Source organism: Hirundo rustica, chromosome 31 (genome assembly GCF_015227805.2).
Source record: "Hirundo rustica isolate bHirRus1 chromosome 31, bHirRus1.pri.v3, whole genome shotgun sequence".
NCBI classification, from domain to species: domain Eukaryota; kingdom Metazoa; phylum Chordata; class Aves; order Passeriformes; family Hirundinidae; genus Hirundo; species Hirundo rustica.
Genome location: NC_053480.1, coordinates 503,901 through 530,158, shown reverse-complemented (window position 1 = coordinate 530,158; position 26,258 = coordinate 503,901). Strand labels below are relative to the sequence as shown.

At 50.8% G+C, this 26,258-nt stretch overlaps 1 protein-coding gene and 1 pseudogene across 1 annotated transcript; one reads left to right on the top strand and one right to left on the bottom strand.

The window, feature by feature from the left end:
• The first annotated feature begins 485 nt into the window (after nt 1–485).
• Nucleotides 486–26,258, top strand: part of LOC120764531 (class II histocompatibility antigen, B-L beta chain-like) — a 60,508-nt pseudogene continuing 34,735 nt past the window's right edge.
• LOC120764576 (zinc finger protein 239-like) lies at nt 2,710–5,448 on the bottom strand. Its single transcript, XM_058423833.1, has 2 exons — nt 4,567–5,448; nt 2,710–4,304 (listed from the first exon to the last, which is right to left on the bottom strand). Exon 2 carries the CDS (start codon nt 4,275–4,277, stop codon nt 3,537–3,539), a length of 741 nt encoding a protein of 246 aa, XP_058279816.1. The 5' UTR covers nt 4,278–4,304; nt 4,567–5,448; the 3' UTR covers nt 2,710–3,536.

The window sequence follows — 26,258 nt, the reverse complement described above, 5'->3', positions numbered from 1 at the left end:
TCAATGTTCATTTAACTTTATATTTTATCCTTTGGAAAGAATTCCATTGTATTTTGTTATGTGTGAGGAGGGATGGGCTGGGAAAGGTTATGGGTAATGGAGTTTTTAATTCAATGTATTTTCAAAAATGAGATATGACAAGTCCACATTGACTCCAACAGCAGGGCCTGATTCCAGACTGCTCTGCTTTTCACTGTGAGATCTCATATCTTTCAAATCCAGCAGTCAAAGCCCTTGAAACACAGAAAAGCTGGGAATCAGGTTAAAGCCCTTGGAGGGTTTGCTCTGTCCGTACATTCCACATCTCCCCTGGTGTCCGTTCAGCCTCTCCACTGCTCTCCTACGTGCACATTGCTGTATCCAGAGTTCAGTACGTGCTTTTATAGATAGAGAGATACATGTGATTATTATTATCATCACTCCAGAGTTTCCTCTTTTAAATCATCTCTCAAACTGAGACAGCCTAGAAGTGCTTGGAATGTGAAATGAGCTCGAGCCTGAGCTCCCACCTGATCCAGCACCAGGAGATCCAAATTAAGGGACATCGCTGCTGGTGCTTGGAATGTGGGAAGAGCTTCAGCAAGAACTCGCAGCGCATCAAGGACCACAGGATCCACAGCGGGGAGAGGCCCTGCGAGTGTGGGCAGTGTGGGAAGGGCTTCTCCCAGAGCTCTCACTCGACCCGACACCAACGGAGGCACCGCTAAGGGAAGCGCTGCGAGTGCCCCGAGAGCGGGAAGAGCTTCATGCGCTGCTCCAGCTCCATCCCCCGTGGGAGGATCGGCCTTGGATGATCCCCAGTGAGCCCCGTTGGGCAGAACCCTGCTGATCCGTGCTCCTGCTGATCCCCGCTGGCTGTGGGGAAGGTGTTGGAGACATTTCTTGCCCTTCTCCTGGTGCTGCTGTGATTTGGTTGGTAATAAATTCCCTCCCTGTGCCCAGGCTGGCTCTGTTGTGGCCGCGCCGCTGCTCGGGGCGGGATCTGTCCCGATCCTTCTCTCCACTGCCGGGCCTCTCCTCAGCCCATCAGAGAAGGCACTAAAATAATTGACCCCATCAGAGCGCAGGGCGCTGATGACTCCCCAGGTGCCAGCCAGCCCCACAGCGCCCCGAGCTCCTCAGCCGGACTCCCCTGGGGCTGCGGAGTCGGGGCTGCCCCGGAGCTCTTGGCTACTCTGGGCTGCTGCGGGCACCCCCGCACCTGTGTCCTGCACACACAGGGCTGTTCCAGGAGATGCTGAAGTGCGGCTGGCACTGCATGAACGGCACCGAGCGGGGGAGGGTCGTGGACAGGAACAGCGACAACCGGGAGCAGCTCCTGCCCTTGGGCAGCGATGTGGGGCTGTAGGTGGGGGACACCTCCTGTGGGGAGAAGTTGCCAGGTCCTGGAACAGCGACCCGCGATGGAGGGAGTACAGACGGGCTGCGGCGGACAGGCACTGCCGGCACAACTACGAGTTGTCCAGCCCGTTCCTCGTGGAGCGCGGAGGTGAGCGTGGGGCAGAGCGTGTCCCGTGGGGCACTGCCCTGGCAATGACCCTGGAGCGCCTCAAAACCTGCCTGGGAATCAGCCCAGAGCCCTCAGCCCTCCTTGTGTCCATCCCCGGGGCCTCCTGCCCTTCTCAGAGACACCCGTGGCTCTCCCAGTCCATTCCAGTCCGTCCCAGTCTCTCCCAGTTCTTCCTCGCGTGTCTATCCAGGTCGTGCGTGGAGCTGACGCCTATTAGCCAATCAGAGCGCGCCTCTCTGATGACTCATCAGTTGCTAGGCAGACCAGCAGCGCCGAGTGCCCCGCGCTGGATTCGGCCTCCCAGTGCCGCGCGCTTCATTCCCAGTTCCTCCCAGTCCCTCCCACTTCCTCTCAGCCCAGTCCCAGTCCATTCCCAGTCCCTCTCAATGCCACACCACCGCTCCCCGCTCTCTCCCAGTTCCCCTCAGCGATTCCATCTCGCTGCTGCCCTCGAGCTCCCAGACCGGTCCCGGCCGCCTGCTCTGCTCCGTGATGGATTTCTACCCTGCCCACAGCCAGCTGAGCTGCTTCCAGGGCCAGCAGGAGCTCTCGCGGCAGGGGGGGCACCGCCAGGCCCAGAGTCCAGCACTGCCCCAGCGCCATCTTGGGGATTAGAAAGGAGGAGGAGTGGGACCCTTCCCAAAGCAATTTGGGGGTTTTAGCCCCCTCCTCTTCCCTGCTCTTCCACCCCTTCCCCTCTGCCCCCCATTCCACCAGCCCTGTCCATCATGCTTGGTTTTGGAGGTTCCAGGCCCCTCCTGCTCACTCTGAGGTCCCATCTCCCTTTCCCTCAATTCAGGCACCTCCTGACAGCTTTTTCCTGGGAGGAGTCCCTGAGCTTGGGATTTTTGGGGTGCAGTTTTGGAGGGGGACAGCTCTGTCTGGCTTTCCCCTCCATGTTGTGGCCTCTCAGCTGCCCCCAATACCCTGGGGCTGCTGGGATTTCCCTCCTGGGGACAAGGACCTTCATTCCCTTCCAGGAGCCCAATGCCCAGCTGGGGGTCCAGCTCAGGGGGTCCTTGAGCAGCTGCCCCACAACCTCTGCCAGGGTCTCCCAGCTCTGGGCTCCCCAAAGCCCTCAGCAAGCCCCAAGTCCCACCCAGGAACCCTCAACTCCCTCAAACCCAGCATCCCCCACAGCCCCTGCAAGTTCCCCCCATGGCACCAGCCATGGCCATGTCCCCACATGTCACTGGCCATGTCCCACCATGTCCTCACCCATGGCTGTCTCCCCACCACAAATCCATCCCTGTCATTGTCCCCCACATCTCCATCTGTGCCCATTTCCCCTCATGTCCCCATGAATGGCCACATCCCTGTCCACGTCCATGTGCTCCATGTCACTCTCCATGTCTATGTCCCACCATGTCTATGTCCCCCATGTCCTCACCCATGTCCCAGTTCAATCTCTTTATTTTTACCACAATGTTGGACATTTAAAGTGATGAAGAGAAATGAAAAACAAATCAAGGTCAGAAAAAAAGGATTGTTGTGTCTCTGCCAGCTGAGGATCCATGTGTTTGGCTGGGATGGAAGAACCATTTTTGGAGGGGTTTCCACCCCACTGTCTCCAAAACCTCGGTCCTGGCCCCAGTCCATCAGTATTTGGCTGTGCAAGACAGCCTTGGGCAATAGGAAATAAAAATCATGGAATCCCTGAGGTTCGTAAAGATCTCCAAGACCATGCAGTATTCCTTGATGCCCCCAGATGATAGGATTGAATGCAAAAGATTTTCTGGGGTTGAAAGTCAACAAATCTGCTCTGCCCAAGGAATTCCCAACGTCAGTCTGTGTCCTGATGGATGTTCCTGCCCCTGCATTGATCCAGGTGCCCATGGGGAGCCAGGGAGATGTGGAATATCCCAGCCAGTTGTCTTCCCAACACGGATCACCAGGACCACGGATCAGCAGGGCTCTGCCCAAAGGGGATCACTGGGAATCATCCAAGGCCGATCCTCCCACGGGGGATGGAGCTGGAGCAGCGCACGAAGCTCTTCCCGCTCTCGGGGCACTCACAGGGCTTCCCTTAGCGGTGCCTCCGTTGGTGTCGGGTCATGGTAGAGCTCTGTAAGAAGCTCTTCCCACACTCGGGACACTCGTAGGGCCTCTCCCCGGTGTGGATGCGCTGGTGGACAGTGAGGGCAGAGTTGTGCTTGAAGCCCTTCCCGCAGTCGGGGCAGCGGAAGGGCCTCTCCTCTGTGTGAATCCGCTGATGTACAAGGAGACTGGAGCTGGTCTGACATCTCTTCCCACATTCAGGACACTCGTAGGGCCTCTCCCCAGTGTGGATCCGCTGGTGATTCCTCAGGTTGGAGCTATATCCAAAGCTCTTCCCACATTCCAAGCAGGTGTAGAGCCCTTCCCCAGTGTGGATCACCTGGTGCTGGATGAGGCTGTAGCTGCCTCTGAAGCTCTTCCCACATTCCCCACACTCGTAGGGCTTCTCCCCAGTGTGTATCCTCTGGTGTTTCCTCAGGCTGGAGCTATACCTGAAGCTGTTCCCACATTCCCCACACTCATAGGGCCGTTCCCCAGTGTGGATCACCTGGTGCTCGATCAGACTGGATCTCCAGCTGAAACCCTTCCCACATTCCAAGCACTTGTGGGGCTTCTCCCCTCCATGAGGCTTCTCCACCAGCTCTGAGCTCTGGCTGGATCTCCGGCCGCCCTCCTGGCACAGGGGGGGTCTTTCCTCCTCGCAGCTCCCTGCGCTGGGTTTGCAGCCGCTCCTCGTGCGGCATCTCCGGGGCTTTTCCTCCTCCTCCATCCGGCCACTCCTTGGGAATGAAAAATCCTGCTTTGGGGAAAAGAATAAGAGGAGAGTGCCTTAGGCTGGAGGCTCTTCCTTGCACAAGTTATCTCAGGAAGTCATTGGTAATGTAATGTGGTGGTTTCAGGCAGATTTTGGGAGAAACCCTCCCACGGGGCCCCCCTCCCCTCCTCCAACCGGTTTGGGAAAAAAGATTTCCTCAGAGAGAAGTGGAAAAAACCTGTTTATTAAACAGGCAAAGCACTCCCAGCACAATACCCGATGATAAGAGCTTCGTGCCGCTTACGGAGGGATAACAAACTTAAAGAAAGTCTCCTCTTGAGGGTTGTCACTGTGCTCCACCGCTCCGTCTCCGCTGACGTTGCGAGAAAAGGAGATGTGCACGGCTGGTCTTGGTGGGGTGGGTCCCCTGTGGAGGCCCCCGGTGCTTCCCCCAGGTCCTTAGTCTGGAGAGGTTAGGACAGTTCCGAGGAGAGGGCAAAAAAAGCAAAAAGGAAGGAAAAAAGGACAAAAAAAGAAAAAGAAAAAAAAGGCAAAAAGCTTCAGCTATTCTCCAGCATCTAACTACGCTAGCACGAAACTAACTAACTGCCGGGGAAAAAACAACAGAGCTTCTTTCGTCTTGCCGTGTTCCAGCTCCCCCGCTTCAAGGTCACTCCGATGAGCAGAGTTTTCCTGTTGGGAAAAACAAACCGCGCTTGCCCTCCCCCCTGCACCCAACAGACGATTGGGGATACACAGTCGCCCCAGGACATGTAAGAATTGTCACACTGGTCTGTAAGAACGTCCAAAGGAAGAAGATTCATCCCAAAAGTACTCCAAACATCAAGACACAGATCAAAAACTCCCCAAACATCCCCAAACCTCTAAAAGATTCAGCCCCTTGCAAAAACCCAAAGCATCAACATTTAGCTCAATCAAGCTCAGAAACACCAAGATTCACTCCCATGAAAATCATGGATTCCCCTCCCTGGTCACCTGCTGCATGTGGGGAGGGAAACACTCCTGGGGCTGGGGGGAGGCTGCAGATACAGGGAGGGCTGGAACCTTGTGGTGCCTCCTCTTCCTGCTCTTACTTCTCCTGTGTCCCTACTCTTCCTCACACTCCTCTTCCTCCCACTATTCCTCTTTCTCCTGCACAATCCCACCCTCTCCTCCCATGTGCATCAACATTTTGTTCCTCAACCCTGCTTCTCCTTCCCTTCTCCTCCTGCCCCCAGGCCCAGCACCCACTGCCGGCTCCCTCTTCCCCCCAAACCCACAGCATCCCACCGCAGGGGCAGGGATGGAGCTGGGGCAGGTCGGGCTGGGGCAGCGCTGGGCTCTCGGCCGCTCCCGCCCGCACTCGGTCCCCGCTGCAGCCGCTCCCGCCAGGACAGCGCGGGGGGGCCCGGCCTTGGCGCTCCCCCCTCCCACCTCCCCAAATTCCCCTCACGGCGGTGCCCCATGCTCTAGGGGGAATGTCCCGCAAACGGGGCACCCCCAGGAAAGGAAGAAGAGCAAAGTGTCTTTACAAACAGACGCTGTTAATCTGCTTGGGGATAGGGCCAGGCACTTGTACATAAGGAAGGCACAGAAGAAGCCATCAGCTCCAGAAAATGTTACTAACTGACCACACAGACTGCTGCTCAGCCAAGGTCCTGATAAATTGATGAACTTCGAGAAAAACAAAGACCTCACAGAGCTGTGGATATCGTTACCTATACAGAAGTGGGGTGCATAATAAGGGGGATATGTAGTAGGGGAATTGGGAAGTCTGTTTCTCTCGAGTACGTCAGTGAATGCAGAAAGGACGAGAGAGATGTGACCAGAAAAATTAGGAAGAAAAGGAGGCTGCATCCTCCAACAATTGGAGAGGCCCCATGGGAAATATCGGATGGCTTCTCCCTTTTTTTAATGGATGAAATTACTTTTACAGGACTCCTCTGTCTTCTTTGTGGACACAAACCTCTGGTGATGTCAAGTTTTCCACACACCTTGGGGCTCCTCTGGAACTCCTTCCACAGTCTGGGACAGCGGGCAGTGAGTGGAGCTGAAGGTGCCTCACCCAGTTTGGGTGATGGGCTCCCTTGGGTGGCGGCGGCACCGGGGATTGATTGGGTACCCGAGAGTGTCCAGGAGACAGACGAGTGACAGATCAGGGGGGGCTGTGAAGAGTCACCAGGGAGAGAGCACTGAAAATCTCATCAGTGAGGACACTGGCACCTTCAGGGAGCAAACATGGCAGGGAACACATGGAGGGTGGAAAAGGGAAAGCCAGGAATGGTTCACAGCAAAAGGGATGATGATCTCAAAATATCTCTGAAGGGTCCCTTGGGAGAATGTTGAGGCAGTTTGCACATTCTCCCAGAGGTAATTTAAAGGACATGGACACCCAGAGGGGCAATAAGGGAAGTTGAGAATGGATTTAGACAACCAGGGATGGATGGTGTTGGTGTGCTGGGAAGGGTTAGGGTGAAGGCGACTGTGCAGGAATAGGGTTAAGGCAAGAAGCAGCAGGAGGAATCTCTGTGGTAGGAAAAAGGATGATGGAAAAGAGGAGGAAGAGAAACATAGTGAGCACTGGGATGTTTTTCATCAGGGTCTTATCCTCTCAATTTGCCAACTGACCCAGATCCTTTGTATCCCCGGTTTCCAGGACAGGGAAACAAGGAGGTCAGGATTTCAGGGGGTTTCTCTGTGCTGGGGAGCAGCAGGAGTGAGCGCAGAGGTGCGGCACCGGGAGCACGGGCTGGGGGCCTGTGGGGAGCTGCGGGGCCGGGCCGGGGCTGTGGGGCAGCCGGGGCTCAGCGCCGGGCGCTGCCTGACCCCACCACCCCTCGGGCAGGGCCGGCAGTGGCCCCCGGCCCCCAGGGGGCTGCGGGACGCCCCGGCCGCTGCCCGGCCCCGTGGAGCTGCCAGCCCTGCCCGCCGGGGGAGCCGCCTTGGGACACTGCAGCAGGACAGGCACCGCCTCTGGGATAGGGGCTGGGGAGGGCAGGGCGAGCACAAGGACCAGGAGCAGGAAGGAACATCTGGGAAATGGGGGTTATTCATGCAAGGATCAAGATCATCTTTGAAGGATTTTGTTTGGGTCACTGGAGAAAGGAATGCCCTTGCAGAGAGCTCAGCTGCTGTCAGAGGATGAGCACCCACAGGCAGTCAGGGGGGCTGCAGCAGTGGCACAAGAAGCCCCTGGAGCAGCTGGTCACAAAGGCACAGCAAGTGAATGCAAGAAGAGGTGAGGAAAAGGGCAAGGTGAAGCCAAAGGCCATGAGAGAGTTTCTACAGCCCCTGAGGGATCAACCCCAGGGCCCAAGCGGGCCCCAGCACCCAGGGGATGGGCTCGGCCACAAGCACCTGGCAGAGACATTGCCATTGCTAGTTCTGGGGTAATTTTGCGTCAAATGTCTGACAAGGCCGATGCTGAAGTGTGGGCAGCCCCAGGGAAATAGTGAAAATCAGACACCCAGCCTCTCCAAATTACTCTCAAGCAACCAGGACAAGTGGTGTCTAAAAGCAATACCCTATTCCAAGGGAGGGAAGGAAGGGCTCACAGCCTGGCATTGAGCCCCTCTTAAAGGCAGGGCTTTTGGAGCCTGGCATCTCTCCCTGGAATGCTCCAATGCTGCCAATCAAGAAATCAGATGGAATCTACAGAATGCTGCAGCATCTAAGAATTAGAAATGAGATTATTAAACCGAGGCACCCCACAGTCTCAGATCCTTACACCATCTGCAACCAGGATCCCTCCTCACACCGCTACCATTGAGCACTTGATGTAAAAGATGCTTTCTGGGGATGCCCACTTACACAGGATGCTGAATAGTAGCTGGCCTTTGAGTGGGAACAAGGGTTAGAAGGGAAAATTTACCTCACCCCCAGGGATTGGGTTAACACAGGATGTGGATGACTTGCTCCAGTAAGGAGGACAAGACGAAGTGGTAGAAGAAGCCTCTGTGAAATGGCTCAATTTTCAGGCTAAAAAGTATCTTTCAGTATTAAAACAAACAAACAAACAAACAACAACAACAAAAAACAAACAAACAAAAAAAAAAACCAAAACCAAAACAAAAAAAAAACAAAAAAAAACAAACAAAAAAAAACCAAAAAACCACAAATGGTGGAGAAAAAGGTTAAATACTTGGGATATATTTTGACTGAAAGTTTGTGGTGTATTGACCCAGAAAGGGTCAGGGGAATCTCAGCAGTAACGTTAACCAGGACTAAAAAGGAGCTGAGACAATTTTGAGATCCTGTTTGCAAGCAGATGAAAACCGGAAAGTGGTGAAACAGTAACAAAGGAAATAAGAAAGCAGCCCATGTTCCAGTCCAAACGTGGAAAGGATGGGAATGCGACACAGGTTCGTGGTTCCCTGGCACACCATGGGTTAAACGAATGCTCTTTCTCCTCTTCTGTGCTACAGCAACTCTCATCTTTTGACCATGCACAGACACCTTGCTGAGCGCAACTCATTCAGCAGGGGAGCAAGGGGATGCAGGTGGCAGCCAGGCCTCCTGAGCCACAAACGGCTCCAAAAGGACAGGGAAGGAGGTCACTGAGAATAATCCCAAATCCAAACAGGAACCAATAAGAAAGAACAGAGTCAAACAGTGAATCTGCTTGGAGATAGGGTCAGGGACTTGGAGATAAGGAAGTAAAGGGAGAAACCATCAGTTTCAGAAAATATTACTCATTGACACAGACTGCTGCTCAGCCAAGATCCTGCTAAATTCCTGAACATCGAGAAGAAGAACAAAGATGAACAGCGCCATGAATATCGGATGTAATATAAAAGGGGGAGTGCATATTAACGAGGACACGCAGTAGGCAGATCGGGAAGTGTGAACTTTCCAAGTACCTTCGCCACTGGGCAAAGGGAGAGGGAGATGCAGAAGGCAAAATTAGGATAAAAAGGAGGCTGAGTAATACAACAACTGGAGAGACCACATGGCAAATGCCGCATGCCCTCTCCCTTTGTTCAGGAAGAAAGTCACTTTTACAGGACTCCTCTGTCTCCTTTGGGGACAGAAACCTCTGGACACGGGAATTTTCCCGCACACTCCCGGGGACAGGGCAGCCACCTCCGTGCTACCCACAGGAAGCGGGACGAGGCAGCGCTGCTCCGGCACCGGCTCCTGCCGAGGCCCCAGCGGCAAGAGACCGCGGGCAGCCGCTCCCGCAGCGCCCTCAGGCCACGGGCAACACGGGGCGGACACGGCACAAGGAACCCGCCAGAGCCCCCGGACGCCCCCTCGGCCCGCAGCCAGCCCCGAGCCCCGGCAGAACCCAGCGCGGCTCCCACCTGCGCTGGGGCCGCCTCCGAGCTCCGCCGCCGCCTCACCGGGCTCCGGCCGCTGCCGCCGCTCCCGGGCCCGCACAGACGCTCCGCCAAGGGCGGCTCTGCTGCGCCAGGGGCGCCCGGGCAGGGGGCGGCCCCGGGGCCGTGCTTGGCCCCGCTCTGCCCAATCAGCGCGCCAGAATGATGAGTGACGGCACAATCGCCCAATCGCAGCCAGCGGCGGGCTGTGCACACGGCCCAGCCTCGGCCCGCGCTCTCCGCGCCCCCCGGGCTGTGTGAGGGGAAAGGCGGAGATGAGCAACAGCCCTGGGACGGGCCCGGGCCCGAGGCGGCATTGATCTGAAAACACAAACCAAGTTCTCCGCAGCTCCCGGCCCGCCTTTCCCAGCCCTGCGTGTTCGCTGCCACCGGCTCAGAGGAAAGCCGTCAGTTCTCCTACCCCGAATTAGGAGCAGCAGTGCAATGGCTTTGACTGCCTCCAAAAAGGAAAAACCCCCAACCCTCTTCGGCTGTGTTGAGTGATTTATTAAAAAAAATATGGGTATTGATCTAGTATTGATACCTAACTGTGACGGACAAAAACTCTCTTAAGAGTTTCAAGTTAGAAAGTGTATGTTTATTACGGCTGGGCTGCACGCGGGATAGAGCCCTAATACCCGCTGCAAAATTTACAGGTAATTACAAAGCCTTTTTTTTACAGAAGTGTTGAATACTTAAAATACAAGTACATATTCATACCTTTGTCAACTCCTATTCTTCGCTTCATATGCTAATTGGCAAAGAGGCTATTAAGCATGCGTAGTTTTTTTCCTACAATGAGTCGGGGTTCTATTCTGGGGAGGGGTCACTAAACATGAGGAAGTAAGATGAGTTTCTCGTTCTGACCTTTCTACTTTTTCAATGCATTTGTGACAAATGAATCCTTGGTAGAACTTATAGTTTCCTGTGTTCAATGGGTTCTTTAAGCAGGAAGTCTGCAGTTATATCTTATTTACTGCATTTTGGTTTTTGTTATACTCACAGCTACATAAACATAAAGCTGACAAGCAGTGAGTTACTAAATCTGGGATAGCTTATCTATGATCTGGGCTCTGTTAACTGCAAGCAAAGCTTATCCACCTACTTTAGCTATTTCAGCAACTATTATCTTAACTTTCCTAAAATCCCTAATTCTTCAAATTTAATACCTCACACCCGGCAGCATTTGGGATCTCAGGGCTTTTGGGATGCAGAATTTGGGATTTGGGATCATTTTAGCATTGGGGTTTGGGTATCCAGCAGCATTTGATATCTGGAGTTTGGGAATTTTTAGGATCCAGGATCCGGGATTTGAAAGCATTTGGGTCATTCCTTGGGATCCAGCAGGACTTGGGATCATTTCAGACCCCCAGGGTCCCCGAACCCCCCGATATCCCCGAAGGGCCCCTTTGTCTCCCCTCCAGCCGCTCCCATTGCTGGCCCCGCCCCTTTCCCCGCCCCCATTTCCTCACCTCCAGGCCCCGCCCACTTTCGGCTTCTCCGCGCGCGGGTCGCGGTGAATCTGCTCAGGGCTGCGTGCGGGGACCTTGGGGACACGAGCGGCCACTTGGTCCTGGCGTGGCGCGGTCACGGGAGCCGCCAGCTCGCCCAGGGTGGCCACCACGGCCAATAGAGCCTCCAGCAGCTGGGGAGGGATCAGGGGAGGTGGCGGGGACCTCGTGGCACTTGTGGCCTCCTGGGGTGGCCCCTATGCCCTCCCGGGATCCCTTTTGCCCCCTCCTTGGGGGGCGCAGCTGTCCCCTCTGCCGCCCCCCTGCCACCCCCCACTGTCCCCTCTGCCACCCTCGGTCCCCTCCACCGCTTTGTCACTGTTATAAACATGTTTTGTTCATAATGTAGGATGCGGAAACAGGATGTATGCTATGTAAAGATATGTTAAGCAATATGTTCCAGAACCCTGAAGCCGCCGACGTAGCAGAAGCAAAAGAAGCCCCAGCAACAAGACAGGATATGCGCAGAGTACTACCCTTGATCCCGGAAACAGAACCGTATAAGAAGAAGGGTCTGAAGCAGAAAAGCGCGGCAGTTGGCGGGACGGTGAAAACCCCCCCCCCTGTCGCCCAGCGCTGCATTGCCTCATCGCTACGCTTGCTGTAATCAATAAAATTGCTGATTGACTTGAGCAACAGTGTCTGACCTATTTGTTGCCCAAATTCCTCCATAACAATTTGGTGCCGTGACTCGGATGAGAATACAGTCCGATCGAGGAGCCAGGGGAGGCGCCCCACCCTTATAGGTGGCCCCGAGCCCCGAAATCGAGACCCTACTCTCACCGACGAACCTAAATTGTAACGATAAGGCAAGGAAGAACCCTATAAGCTCAGTGCACTTGAGGTCCGGACGAAGACGCTGGGACGCGTAAGTAACTGCCCTTTGCGCAGGGAGATCCGTTCGGGTTGGGTCGGGAATCCTGGAGCACGGTGAGTGTGAGTGTGTCTGAGAGGAGAACTGGCAGCCAGATTCTCCAAGTGAGTGAGGACCCTTGAGTAGTGCGGTTCCCATCTCCTGCGAGGGACTGGGCCACGAAAAAGGGGAAGCGAGTGTACGCACACACATACGAAAGAAGGTGCTCCAGAAGATGGGACAGGGGAAAAGCAAGCCCCCTCCACCCATAAAAACCCCCCATGTACCTAAGAATAGTCCCCTGGGATTTATGCTAGCTGAATGGAAGCACTATCCTGGGACTGGAGACAAAGATAAGGTAAAAATGATACATTATTGCGTTGAGGTATGGGGTGGGAAGGAAATATCTAAAAATGTTTCTTGGCCCCTGTTTGGGTCATCAGAGGATTGGGTAAGGCAAAAGCTAAATTTGTGGGTGAATTCCAAAACACCCTTTAACCCGGAAGAGAGTGATTATGCTGCGATCTGGTTAGAAACCCTGGGGGTCGCAGTGTTTGCATTGAAAGAGGGGAATGACAGTCAACAGAACAGGAGAAGGGACAAGAAGGAGGAGGAGGTACCCCTGATACCGCCTCCCTATATACCTCCACAAGCCCCTCCATTAGAGGAACCTGAACCAAACCGTGTGGGCGAAATATCGGAGGACGTACCTAGAGGGCCAGTCACTAGGCAGCGGGCAAGACAACAAAACCTTTACCCTCTAAGGGAAATGCCCATGGGAGGACCACAACCTGGAATAGGATTTATATCAGTCCCCCTTAACTCAGGGGATGTGAGGGATTTTAAAAAGGATATGGGTAATTTATTAGAAGACCCCCTAGGAGTTGCCGAAAGAGTAGATCAATTTCTGGGACCAAATATTTATACCTGGGAAGAGTTGCAGTCGATCCTTGGCATTCTATTCACCTCAGAAGAGAAGAATATGATTAGGCGGGCAGGAATGCGTATATGGGATGCCCAGCATGTCCAGGGCCCACAGGCAGATCTGAAATGGCCACTACAAAACCCTAATTGGAACCATCAAAATGGAGAACATCGAGGCCACATGCAGGACCTGAGAACCATCATTATACAGGGAATAAGAGAGGCAGTTCCACGGGGACAGAATATTAACAAAGCCTTCAATGAGAGACAGAAGAAAGAGGAAACTCCAACTGAATGGCTAGAAAGATTGAGAAAGAATTTACAACTATATTCTGGGGTGGATCCTGATTCCCCCGTTGGTCAGGCTTTGTTAAAAACACAGTTTGTAGCCAAGTCATGGGAAGACATTAGGAAGAAACTAGAGAAGTTAGACAATTGGCAGGACAGAGGATTGGATGAGTTGTTGAGGGAAGCACAGAAAGTGTATGTACGGAGAGAGGAGGAGAGTTATCGTAAACAGGCAAGAATTATGGTGGCAGCGGTGCAGGAAGGAAGAAAACCCAGCAGACCCCCTCCAAAAACACCACCCAGAAAGAAACAAGGAGGTCCGAGGGAGACACCTAGCTGCTACTACTGCGGGAAGCCTGGGCATTTAAAAAGGGATTGCAGGCAGAGAATAAAAGATGAAGCAGTGTTTAAAGAAGATTAGGGAAGTCAGGGGCTCTATCTGTTGGGGACCCGTACGAACAAGGAGCCCTTGATAAAACTGAAATTAGGTCCCCAAGCACATGAAGTGGAATTTCTGGTAGACTCTGGGGCAGAGAGATCTACTTTGCAACAAGTACCCCCTGGATGTAAACTATCCAGGGAGACTGCCCAAGTAATAGGAGCTAAAGGGGAACCTTTTAAAGTAGGAGTCATACAACAAGTGTTAATAGAAACAGAATCCAAGATGGGAATGGGTAACTTTTTGCTGGTTCCGGAGGCTGACTTCAACCTACTAGGAAGGGACTTGATGGTAGAATTAGGAATAGGACTAGAAGTTAGGCAAGGAGAACTAGGAATTAAAATATTTAAACTTACACTAGAGGATGAACAAGAGGTTAACCCTGAAGTATGGTACACCCCGGAAACAGTAGGAAGATTAGATATTCCGCCATTTACCGTAACACTCAAAGACCCAGACAAACCCATTCGACTTAGGCAATACCCCATGTCTTTAGAAGGAAGAAGAGGGCTTAAGCCAGAAGTAGAGAGACTAGTATCCCAGGGATTACTAGAATCTTGTATGTCTCCCTTTAATACCCCAATTTTACCTGTAAAGAAACCTAATGGAACATATAGGTTAGTGCATGACCTGAGGGAAATCAATAAGCGTACGGTATCCAGATTCCCCGTGGTAGCCAACCCGTACACACTCTTAAGCAAATTAGGACCCGAAAATATGTGGTACAGTGTAATAGATTTAAAAGACGCCTTTTGGGCTTGCCCTTTAGATGAAAGTTGTCGGGATTATTTTGCATTTGAATGGGAAGACCCGGATACTGGACGCAAGCAACAACTCAGGTGGACAGTACTCCCTCAGGGATTCACAGAAAGCCCTAATTTATTTGGTCAAGCATTGGAACAAATCCTCCAGGACTTTGTCCCTGCTTCAGGATTAACTTTAATACAATATGTTGATGATCTTTTAATCGCAGGGCAAACGGAGGAGCAAGTTAGAAAGGAGAGCATAAAACTGTTAAACTTTTTAGGACTTAAGGGCTTAAAGGTCTCCAAATCCAAATTACAGTTTACTGAGGAAAAAGTAAAATATTTAGGACACTACATTGAAAAAGGAGAAAAGATGATAGACCCCGAAAGGGTCCAAGGGATTTTGTCATTACCAACCCCAGGAAGCAAGAAGCAAGTTAGACAACTATTAGGATTATTAGGGTATTGCAGATTGTGGATAGAAAATTACAGTAGTAAGGTAAAATTTTTATATGCCAAACTCACAGCATCCAATCGTGTAATTTGGGAACCCAAAGATGAGGAACAGTTACAGGTAATACGAAAGGATTTAGCAACTGCTCCAGTATTAAGTCTCCCAGACTTAAAAAGACCCTTTTATTTATTTGTGAACATTGATAATGGAACAGTGTATGGGGTATTGACCCAAGAATGGGCTGGGAAAAAGAAACCCATAGGGTATTTGTCAAAACTATTAGACCCTGTAAGCAGGGGTTGGCCTACCTGTTTACAAGCAATTGTGGGATGTGCTTTGATGGTAGAAGAAGCTAGGAAAATTACTTTTAACAGCACGCTTAAAATATTATCTCCCCACAATGTGCGAAATGTTCTAAACCAAAAAGCTGAGAAGTGGATCTCTGATGCTAGACTTTTAAAATATGAAGGAATTCTCTTGGAAGCTCCCAATCTGACACTAGAGACGACTTCACTACAGAATCCCGCCCAATTTTTGTTTGGGGAACCCACTCAGACAGAACATCTAGCACATGACTGTTTACAAACTATAGAAGAACAAACGAAGATTAGACCTGATTTAGAAGAGGAGGAACTAACAGACGGGGAGGTGATGTTTGTAGATGGGTCCTCTCGAGTAGTAGAAGGGAAACGTAAATCAGGATATGCAGTAGTTTCTGGGAAAACACTGGAAGTATTAGAATCTGGACCTTTAAACCCAACTTGGTCTGCACAGGCATGTGAACTGTATGCAATCCTACAAGCCCTAAAAAGACTAGAAGGGAAGTCAGGAACAATTTATACCGATTCAAAGTATGCCTATGGGGTAATACACACATTTGGAAAAATTTGGGAGGAGCGAGGCTTAATTAACTCACAAGGAAAGGATTTAATACATCAGCAGCTAATTAAGGAAGTATTACAGGCTCTTAGAGGCCCGACAAGGATTGCAGTAGTGCATATTAGAGGACACCAATCGGGTACAGAATTAAGAATTAGAGGAAACAATCTGGCAGATATAGAAGCCAAAAGGGCAGCACTCCAAATTAAAACTATAAAACAAATAGGGTCACCAGAAGACCCTTCTAAATCCCCCATTTGTTTTACTCCGCAAGAAACTCAGAAGCTAAAGGAAATGGGAATTTTACAGGACGCCCAAGGGAAGTGGAAATTACCCGATGGAAGGGAAGTGTTACCGAAGGCAATGGCATTTCAATTATTGTTTAGAATACATCAGAGGACTCACTGGGGAAGTCAGGCTTTGGTAGATCAATTTGCTCTTAAGTATATGAGTATAGGGGTGCATGATCTAGCAAAATCAATAACTCATAATTGTGAAATTTGTTTGCGGGTCAACCGGTCTGTGCAGAGAAAGTTACCAAGAGGGGGACGTCCAGGAGCAATTAGACCATTTTCTAAAATACAAATTGATTTTACTGAGCTTCCAAAGGTAGGAAGATATAAGTATGTTTTAGTTTTGGTAGATCACCTAACACATTTTGTGGAAGCGTTCTCAACCGCAAGAGCAACCGCTCAAACAGTCGCTAGAGTTTTGATGGAACATATCATACCCAGGTATGGAGTGACTGAGAGCATAGATTCGGATCAGGGGCCTCACTTCACCTCTAGAGTTATAAAATCCCTATCAGAAGCCCTAGGAATAAGGTGGGAAGAACACACTCCTTGGCATCCCCAAAGCTCGGGGTTAGTAGAAAGGATGAATGGGGAGCTAAAAAGACAATTGACAAAACTGATGTTAGAAACAAAATTGAATTGGGTTAAATGCCTACCGTTAGCCCTACTAAATCTGAGGACACTGCCCTGGGCGGATTTAGGAATCTCCCCTTTTGAGATGCTTTATGGTATGCCATATGACACGGGCATACCTCGAGACCACCCCGGAGTTATAGATAGAGAATTGAAATTATATATAACAGAGTTGATGGCATTCAGGAATAAGCTATGGGAAAAAGGACAAACCGTACAACGGCCTCCCTTAAACATTAATTTACACCAGGTGCAACCAGGAGACTGGGTTTTAATCCGGACCTGGAAGGAGAATACACTGCAACCTCATTGGGACGGTCCATATTTAGTTCTCCTCACAACCCACACCGCCGTGAGAACCGCTGAGCGAGGATGGACACATGCCAGCCGAATTAAAGGACCAGTCCAAAAGCCTGAGTGGAAAATAGTCAGTACCCCGGGAGAACTGAAGCTTAAGCTGAGCCGAAAGGCTAATTTAAATGAATAAAGTGACATTCAGAGTGGAAATTTTGCCAGAAGCAGAGACTGATCCCAGGGGAAACATATATGCAGAAGACGTACACATTAGATGCACTAACTTGCATTGTGTTAATCAGAATAATTGCTATCCTTTTGTATGTTATCAATGCTTAGTGTGTAAAGAAAGGTGGTGGACTCATTGTGTTAAAGGGATCCCCCCTAGAGGTGTCTGTCACCTCTGTTGGGAGATCCAGAGAGAATCAACTGAATTGGCCTTAAAAATAAGGGTGGAAAACGGGACCTTGGAATTAGAATCAAAAGAGTGGTGGGACATTTTTATAGAAGGAATTAACCCTACTCTATATTGCTACCACTTAAACGAACCAGCTCCCTTTGTGGCAAAAATCCTAAAAGGAGTGTGTCGCCAACAGGTAAAGAGCCTGAGGTGTGACTCTCCTGACATTAAAGACCATAACTGGAACACCTATATCCAAAGATCAATAAAGAAGGGGCGATTATCCCCTCCTGAAGATCATCCCTGCTGCCGAGAAGATGGGACACCCCGTGGCTCGAAGCAACCGAGTCGACGGGCGAGGCAGAGGGCAAAAAGACAGTGGAGGACGAGCCCTGGGAATAGGTGGGACCAGGGAATTATGGAGCAGGAAATGCCCAGGGACTGGGAATGAAATTGAGGGAAAAATTGGAATCTGCACAAGGACCAAAAACAATGAGGAAGCTACCTATCTTAGACTTTTATTGCTATTTTTGTTAATATGGGTAAAAAATGCAAGAGCTAACCCACATCATCAGCCCTTCAATTGGAGCCTGATCAGGTGGGAGGATCAGAAAATTTTAAAAAGCATAATAACACCGGGCATGCCCTCGTTCCCAATCGATCTGTGTTCTCTCCTACCTGGGGCTCCCGGATGGCCATGCCTTAACAAAGTGGGCTTTTATTTTTGCCCCGCCTCTAATCCAGGGAAGAGTTACTGTAATTACCCAGGAGAATATTACTGTGGGTATTGGGGTTGTGAAACTGTATCACATGGGTTCCTCCCAGGAGGGGGGCCGGATAGATATATCAGACTTGGGTGGCCCAACCACTGCAAACCCACGCAGGTGTGGCAAGCTGGTGGAGCAGACCCAGACCCAAGGGCATGTACAAGCATTCTTATCAATGTTAGTAGTCCTCAAGATCCTGGCTGGTTACTAGGGAAGACATGGGGAGTACGACTGTGGGAAACGGGGAAAGACAGAGGAGGTCACTTCCTAATTAAAAAGGAATTACCCACAGTACATGGCCATGGAATAGGACCAAATCCGGTAGCAAAAGAAGAAGAAGAGGAAGGTATAGATCCCATCATTAATGGTAGTAGCCCGAGTCTCAAAAACAGCTCGCTACCAAACAAAAATAGTTCCTTACCAACCCCTGTTAACCAGGAAGTACCATTCCTACGCACTTATAGTGCCCTTTGGAAAATCATGCAAGCTAGCTTTGATGTGCTTAATAGAACCTACCCTAACCTCACTCGAGAATGTTGGTTGTGCTACGACATTCGACCCCCTTTTTATGAAGCAATAGGATCAAGTGCTAAAATAAGAAGATCTAATAGCTCTAACCCCACCGAGTGTCAATGGGTCAGTAGGAATATTACTGAAGAAGCTCCCGGTATCACCATGTCTAAGGTTACAGGTAACGGTACCTGTATTGGTACCATCCCACCTACTAAGAGTTCTCTATGTAATAGAACTGTATCCCCTAAGGGATCTCAATGGTTGATATCCGCTGGAAATGCCAAATGGGTCTGTATGAAAACCGGAATCTCCCCTTGTGTGTCTGCAAGCGTCTTGAACAAAACTAAAGACTTTTGTGTACAAGTAGTAATAATCCCACGAGTGATTTATCACCCAAAAGAATATGTGCTCGAACATCAGAACACCGCCAACCACCACTTAGCTAAGCGAGAACCCTTTACAGCTCTAACCTTAGCCGTCCTATTAACATTAGCAGGCACCGGAGTAGGAACCGGAGCAGCGGCCTTGATCACTCAACCGGGAAAATTAAGTGCCTTGAGAAGCTCTGTGGATGAAGATCTCCGCAAAATTGATGAGTCCATAACCGCCCTTACTAATTCAGTACGATCGTTATCTGAAGTGGTCTTACAGAATAGGCGTGGGTTAGATTTATTGTTTTGGCAACAAGGTGGTTTATGTGTAGCTCTTAAGGAAGAATGTTGCACATATGTAGATAAGACTGGCATAGTGTTTGACACTCTTGGAGAACTAAGAAAGCAGATTGAGAGAAGGGAAAAAGAAAGAGAATCTTACCAAAATTGGTATGAGAACTGGTTCAATCACTCACCATGGCTTACTACCTTGTTGTCCACAATAGCAGGACCAGTCATTCTGTTAGTTCTAGGATTAACATTTGGGCCATGTATCTTTAACAAACTTATCGAGATAGTAAGGGGGAGACTAGAGGCCGCACATCTGCTGTTAGTCAAAGCCAAATATGAGGCCCTAGGGGATACTGAAAAAGAAGAGGATCTGGAATGGAGCAGAAAGGAATTAGAAAGGTTTAATGAACAAAACAAATTGACCTAAGAGGAAAAGGGGGGAATTGTTATAAACATGTTTTGTTCATAATGTAGGATGCGGAAACAGGATGTATGCTATGTAAAGATATGTATTGTTATAAACATATTTTGTTTATAATGTAGGATGCGGAAACAGGATGTATGCTATGTAAAGATATGTTAAGCAATATGTTCCAGAACCCTGAAGCCGCCGACGTAGCAGAAGCAAAAGAAGCCCCAGCAACAAGACAGGATATGCGCAGAGTACTACCCTTGATCCCGGAAACAGAACCGTATAAGAAGAAGGGTCTGAAGCAGAAAAGCGCGGCAGTTGGCGGGACGGTGAAAACCCCCCCCCCTGTCGCCCAGCGCTGCATTGCCTCATCGCTACGCTTGCTGTAATCAATAAAATTGCTGATTGACTTGAGCAACAGTGTCTGACCTATTTGTTGCCCAAATTCCTCCATAACAGTCACCTTCATCGTTCCTGTCATGCCCTCCTGTCCCTTTGGGAACCCCTGACCCCTCCTGCCAAACCCGTGTCCCCCCGTCCCCTCTCCCAGCCCTCGCCGGGATTGTCGCACCTTTCGAGGCTCCATGGCCGCTGGGGACACTCCGAGGGACAGGGGGGACACGCCCGGGTGACACTCGAGGAACGGGCGGGTCCGGGTGCGGTCCCTCAACCCCCGCCGGTCCGGCCCCCGCGCCCGCCGCTGTCACCGCCGGGGTCACAGCCGGGGGGGACAGGGGACAGGGCTGCTCCCTTCCCACGTTCCATCCCGGCTGCCGGAGCCTTGGAGCTGCCCTGGGGGCCCTGGGGCTGCCCCGGGGGCTGCGCCCCGAGCCGGGGCCCCTTCCCAGCGCTCCAAGTCTGCCCATGCAGCCTGGAGCAGCCAGCGAGGGCTTCAGGTGGGACGGCAGAGAGGCGGTGCTGGGGGGGGACACCGCACTTGGGTTTGGTTCGTTCTTCCCAGCTCTGGGGAAAAACGGATTTGGGAGTTTTCTACCAGAAATCTCCCCCTCCTTCACTCAGCCGAAGGGTGTTGGGGGTTTTCCCTTTCCGGGGGCAATCAAAGCCATTGCACTGCTGCTCCTAATTCGGGGTAGGAGAACTGACGGCTTTCCTCTGAGCCGGTGCCAGTGAACACGCAGGGCTGGGAAAGGCGGGCCGGGAGCTGCGGAGAACTTGGTTTGTGTTTTCAGATCAACGCCGCCTCGGGCCCGGGCCCGTCCCAGGGCCGTTCCTCATCTCCGCCTTTCCCCTCACACAGCCCGGGGGGCGCGGAGAGCGCGGGCCGAGGCTGGGCCGTGTGCACAGCCCGCCGCTGGCTGCGATTGGGCGATTGTGCCGTCACTCATCATTCTGGCGCGCTGATTGGGCAGAGCGGGGCCAAGCACGGCCCCGGGGCCGCCCCCTCCCCGGGCGCCGCTGGCGCAGCAGAGCCGCCGTTGGCGGAGCGTCTGTGCGGGCCCGGGAGCGGCGGCAGCGGCCGGAGCCCGGTGAGGCGGCGGCGGAGCTGGGAGGCGGCCCCAGCGCAGGTGGGAGCCGCGCTGGGTTGTGCCGGGGCTCGGGGCTGGCTGCGGGCCGAGGGGGCGTCCGGGGGCTCTGGCGGGTTCCTTGTGCCGTGTCCGCCCCGTGTTGCCCGTGGCCTGAGGACGCTGCGGGAGCGGCTGCCCGCGGTCTCTTGCCGCTGGGGCCTCGGCAGGAGCCGGTGCCGGAGCAGCGCTGCCTCGTCCCGCTTCCTGTGGGTAGCACGGAGGTGGCTGCCCTGTCCCCGGGAGTGTGCGGGAAAATTCCCGTCTCCAGAGGTTTCTGTCCCCAAAGGAGACAGAGGAGTTCTGTAAAAGGGACTTTATTCCTGAACAAAGGGAGAGGCCATGCGGCATTTGCCATGGGGTCTTTCCAGTTGTTGTAGTACGCAGCCTCCTTTTTTTATCCCAATTTTGCCTTCTGCATCTCCCTCTCCCATTGCCCACTGGCGAAGGTACTTGGAACGTTCAGATTTCCCGATCCGCCTACTGCATGTCCTCGTTAATATGCACTACCCGTTTTGTATAACATCCGATATTCATGGCTCTGTTCAGTCTTTGTTCTTCTTCTCGATGTTCAGGAGTTTAGCAGGATCTTGGCTGAGCAGCAGTCCGTGTCAATGAGTAACATTTTCTGAAACTGATGGTTTCTCCCTTTACTTCCTTATCTCCAAGTCCCTGACCCTCTCTCCAGGCAGATTCACTGTTTGACTCTGTTCTTTCTTATTGGTTCCTGTTTGGATTTGGGATTATTCTCAGTGACCTCCTTCCCTGTCCTTTTGGAGCCGTTTGTGGCTCAGGAGGCCTGGCTGCCACCTGCATCCCCTTGCTCCCCTGCTGAATGAGCTGCGCTCAGCAAGGTGTCTGTGCATGGTCAAAAGATGAGAGTTGCTGTAGCACAGAAGAGGAGAAAGAGCATTCGTTTAACCCATGGTGTGCCAGGGAGCCACGAACCTGTGTCGCATTCCCATCCTTTCCACGTTTGGACTGGAACATGGGCTGCTTTCTTATTTCCTTTGTTACCTGTTTCACCACTTTCCGATTTTCATCTGCTTGCAAACAGGATCTCAAGTCTTTTAATTTTTCATACTGTGCTCCTCCTTCTGCTAATAGATAATCTGATCCCATCCTAAGGTGAAATGTCATATTCTTCATTTGAGTGGATTGATCGGCCAGACTCAGGAGCTGGATCTGTCTGTTTGGTTAGTATTTCGGGGACATTTTGTAGTCTAATTATGGCATTGAAATGATAAGTGGGTTCTCTGGCTCCTGATATGAATTCATTAGGGTTCCCAGGGGCTGCCCCATGGTGTTGTAGGATTTGTTCTGGTGGCCGTTCATCTTTTCCCCAGTTTTGGTTGCTCCCTCCAGCCAGGTCTGCATCAATTGATCTCTTTTCTCTAATTAAATCATCACATACTTGGATTCCCAACTGATTTCTCTGAACTTGTGGCAGCAAAAACACCCCAGTGCTCTAATGCTCCCTGTGTGACCTAGACAGTGACAGCACATGTTGGAGTGGGGAGAGGGATGATTCCCCCCCAGTTCTTTTAGTGAAGTTTTCACAGCATTCTCCATTTGCTGTTTTCCTTTGCAGCTGCACCAGTTTCTGTTGCAGAGTCAGATATCCTGAGTGTGGGCTCTGCCTTTGGCTGTGCAAATTCCATCTGTGCAAGCAGGCAGAGCTTGGGGTGAGGGGCAGAGGGAACCAGCCCAATTCCTGCCCCAGCCAAGAAGACCCTGGTGCATTGTCCACACTTTTGCCCAGCAGTGTTACTTTGCATTTCTAAAGCTCCTCTCCTGGCTGCCTGGAGCCAAGCTTCTCTTCCAGAGCAGCCATTGAATGACTCACATGTGGTCCCCGCACAATATGTTTGTTTTTGGTTTCTTTTTAAAATTGATATGCATGACATTTATGAATATGAAAATACAGGATTTATGAAGCATCTTTTGGTGATTTAGTAGTCGTAGAGAAACAGCTTGTACTGAGAACACATAAAAGATTAGATATTAAACTTGGTTGTAAGGTAGTTATGAAGTAGAACTCATGTAGGTTAGATGTATAATGTTGAAACTCAGCAAAGCGGCACCTAGGTTCTTTGTCAAAAATCGATAAAGCAGAACTTTGTGGCATGAATCCAGTAAAAACAAGCTCCTAATCTTTGGCAAGAGCAAAGTGACGTAAAAATGGCCAAACCTCCACTGCCCCTGCCCAGAAGTGAAGATCAGCCTGAGGAAGAAGTCGGCCTTCCTCCCAAGACCCCAGGTCACAACCACCAGGAGGTTTGACAGCTCATTAGTGTAGGAAGTGAGAGAAGGGGGGAATGGGGAGGTGTGGGTGTGTGGGATCAATGTGTATTTAAACCTGGACCTTGTCTTGAGCAGGTGCACACAGTTTGGGGGTGATATCACCCCATCAGGTAATGCTAATTCCCAGGTCAGTTTGTCCTGGCCAAACCCAGGAGCCTGGTTCTTGCTGCTTTCTTACTGAACTCCTTCTGCTTTATCGGGCTCCCACAATACCTAAGTCCTGCTTTACTAAGTTTTAACATCTTACCTTTATGGCCTTTACCTAACAAATAAATTCCAGTGTGTTCTGTAAATTGGTCCTGCCTAACAAGTTACACTCCTATGTGTTCTGGTACAAGTTACTTCTCTACTTTTGTAAAACTGCTAAATAAGCTATATATATTTCTGTTCTCACCTTCACTTGTTTTAGCATATTATATGTTTCTCAAATTCTGAATTTCATATGCCTATATGTTTCCCATATCAGCAGTCTCCCATCCTCCTGTAGCCGGGATGTCCAAATCTCTGGGGCTTCAGAGACCTTGAGCCCAAGGGTGAGGGGTCCCCCCGTGTTCAGCTGTGCTGGGGCTGTTTCTGTGCTCAGGGACACTTGGAATGGGCCACGCCACTTGGCCACCAGTGCTGCTTCTTCCCAGTCCTTAGGCAGGACCCGATGTCCTGGTTGGATGTTGTGAACAGCAAAGTCCCAAGGCAGGGTCTGTGCCAGCTGAGCTTCGTGTGGGAGAGATTTCACCAGAGACAGGATTCTGGCCACAGACTGCTTTAAATACACATCCCTTATGTCCACTACCCCACTTGGTGGAGAATTACCAGGGTAAAGAATTCCAAAGTGTCGGGGCTTTTCCCCGACATTCAGGTGGTTTTAGAGTCCCTTGCCCTCTTGCACAGCTCTGTGCCAAACCGATGAAAGAGACGGAGTCTTCACGTTTAGATTTTTCTAGGTTGCATACTTCGTTTATTGTTTCTTATCTTACAATTTTCTCAGTCCACCTAAATCTTTGCAGCTGCCTGGACTTCTCACGACTCCTCCTGTCCCAGGGCTGTCTTTATCTTTTATACTAATTGCTACGTATTTCTTATTTACCATTTCTCTACCAATGTCTATCCCTAATACTAAACAGGTCATCTCTATTCTGACCCAATCTTCTTGAATTACTTTGTGCCCACGTCACTGCTGAAATGGAGTGAGGGAAGAAGAAAGAAGGAGACAACACCCCAAATTCTCCATCTTGCCCCCTTTCACTTCAAAGCTAGAAACCTAAATATACTGGTTTTTCACCCTGTGATAAGCTAAACTACTGTTTTTCACACTCTTGTGGCCTGTAAACCCTCTCGCAGTGAAGGAAGCTTTCCCCATGGACTGAGATCAAAGCCAGTGTCTCTCTGAGCTCTGGGCTGGGGTCCCAGACCCCCCTGCCCAGGTTTCTGACCCGCCAGGGCAACCAAAGGAATGCCCTGGACTCCAACACAAAGCTCAATTACTGAGGAGATAATTGCATATCTGCCCTGGATCTGGCTCCTGTTCTTGCTAAAGTCAATGGCAAAAGCCATACCCACGGTACCTTGGTTTCTATCACCAGCTTCCAAAGGTGTTTCTTCATTTCCCCATTCATTCTTTCTACCTGACCTGAGCTCTGGGGTTGCCAGGGGTTGTGGAGGTCCCATTGTATTCCTAAAGCTGCCAAAAGGCCCTGAAGGATCTTTCCTGTAAAATGAGTTCCCCATCTGAGTCTATTGCTTCCACAATCCTTTCTCTTGGAATTATTTATTTTAGAAATACCTTACTAAGTGATCCAGTGATTACTGAAGAAGTCAGAATTGCTTTTGGCACCCTGTTAGGTGACATGGTGTTAGCAGAAGATATTTGAGCCTTCCTGCTCAGGGCATTTCAGTCCCAGGCTCTCACAAGCACACACAACTCTGCCGGTTGAGCTGAACACGTGGGCGGTAACCTGAGCTTTGTCTAATTCCCTTTCCTAAATAACAGCCTGTCTTGTAACTCTTTTCCCTTCTCCTGCCCTTGAAGACCCATCCATAACCAGATTTTCTCCCTCAGGCCAGGGAATGTCTCATAAATCTCTCCTAGGCTGGGTCTGGAGCTCTGTCACTTGAATGCAGTTCTGGGTTTCTTGCCAGCCCCTGTCCAGGCTGTTGAAACAGGAGGCTGGGTTAAACCCTTCCCCTGTCCTCAATTCTGCATCCTCCTGTGCCAGTGAACAAGTTTCATACTGTAATAACCGAGCACGGCTCTTTTGGTTATCAAAGCTTGAACTTGATGCCAGACTTGAACAACAGGAGCTCCTTGTGCTGTCAGTGTTCAGGCCTCAGGTCCCCTTAGAGCTGTGGCTGCACAATTGTGCAGACAATGAGGGGGCCACTCTGGCCAGTGGGTTAAATATTGTAGCACAAGGATTCCTTTGGCGTTTCCGTGTTTTAACATTCACATACAATTCCAATTCCTTTCCTGAGTCTGGAAGAGCCATGGCTGGGGCGTCAATCAGTTTGGGGTTTTTTTAATTTTCTCAAGTTTTGTTGCCTTTCTCATGTCCATACTATAACACTGAGGCTGTCTGAGGTTAGAAAGTCATAGAGCATTCTGGCTAGAACAGAGAATCCTCAATCCAGGTCCTGCAATTCCCTATTGATCCTCAGAATTGTCATAGCTCCTTTTTAGTCCTCGGTAATGTTACTTCTGAGAGTCCCTGGACCCTTTCTGGGTCAATACACCACAAACCTTCAGTCAAAATATGTCTCAAGTATTTAACCTTTTTCTCCACTATTTG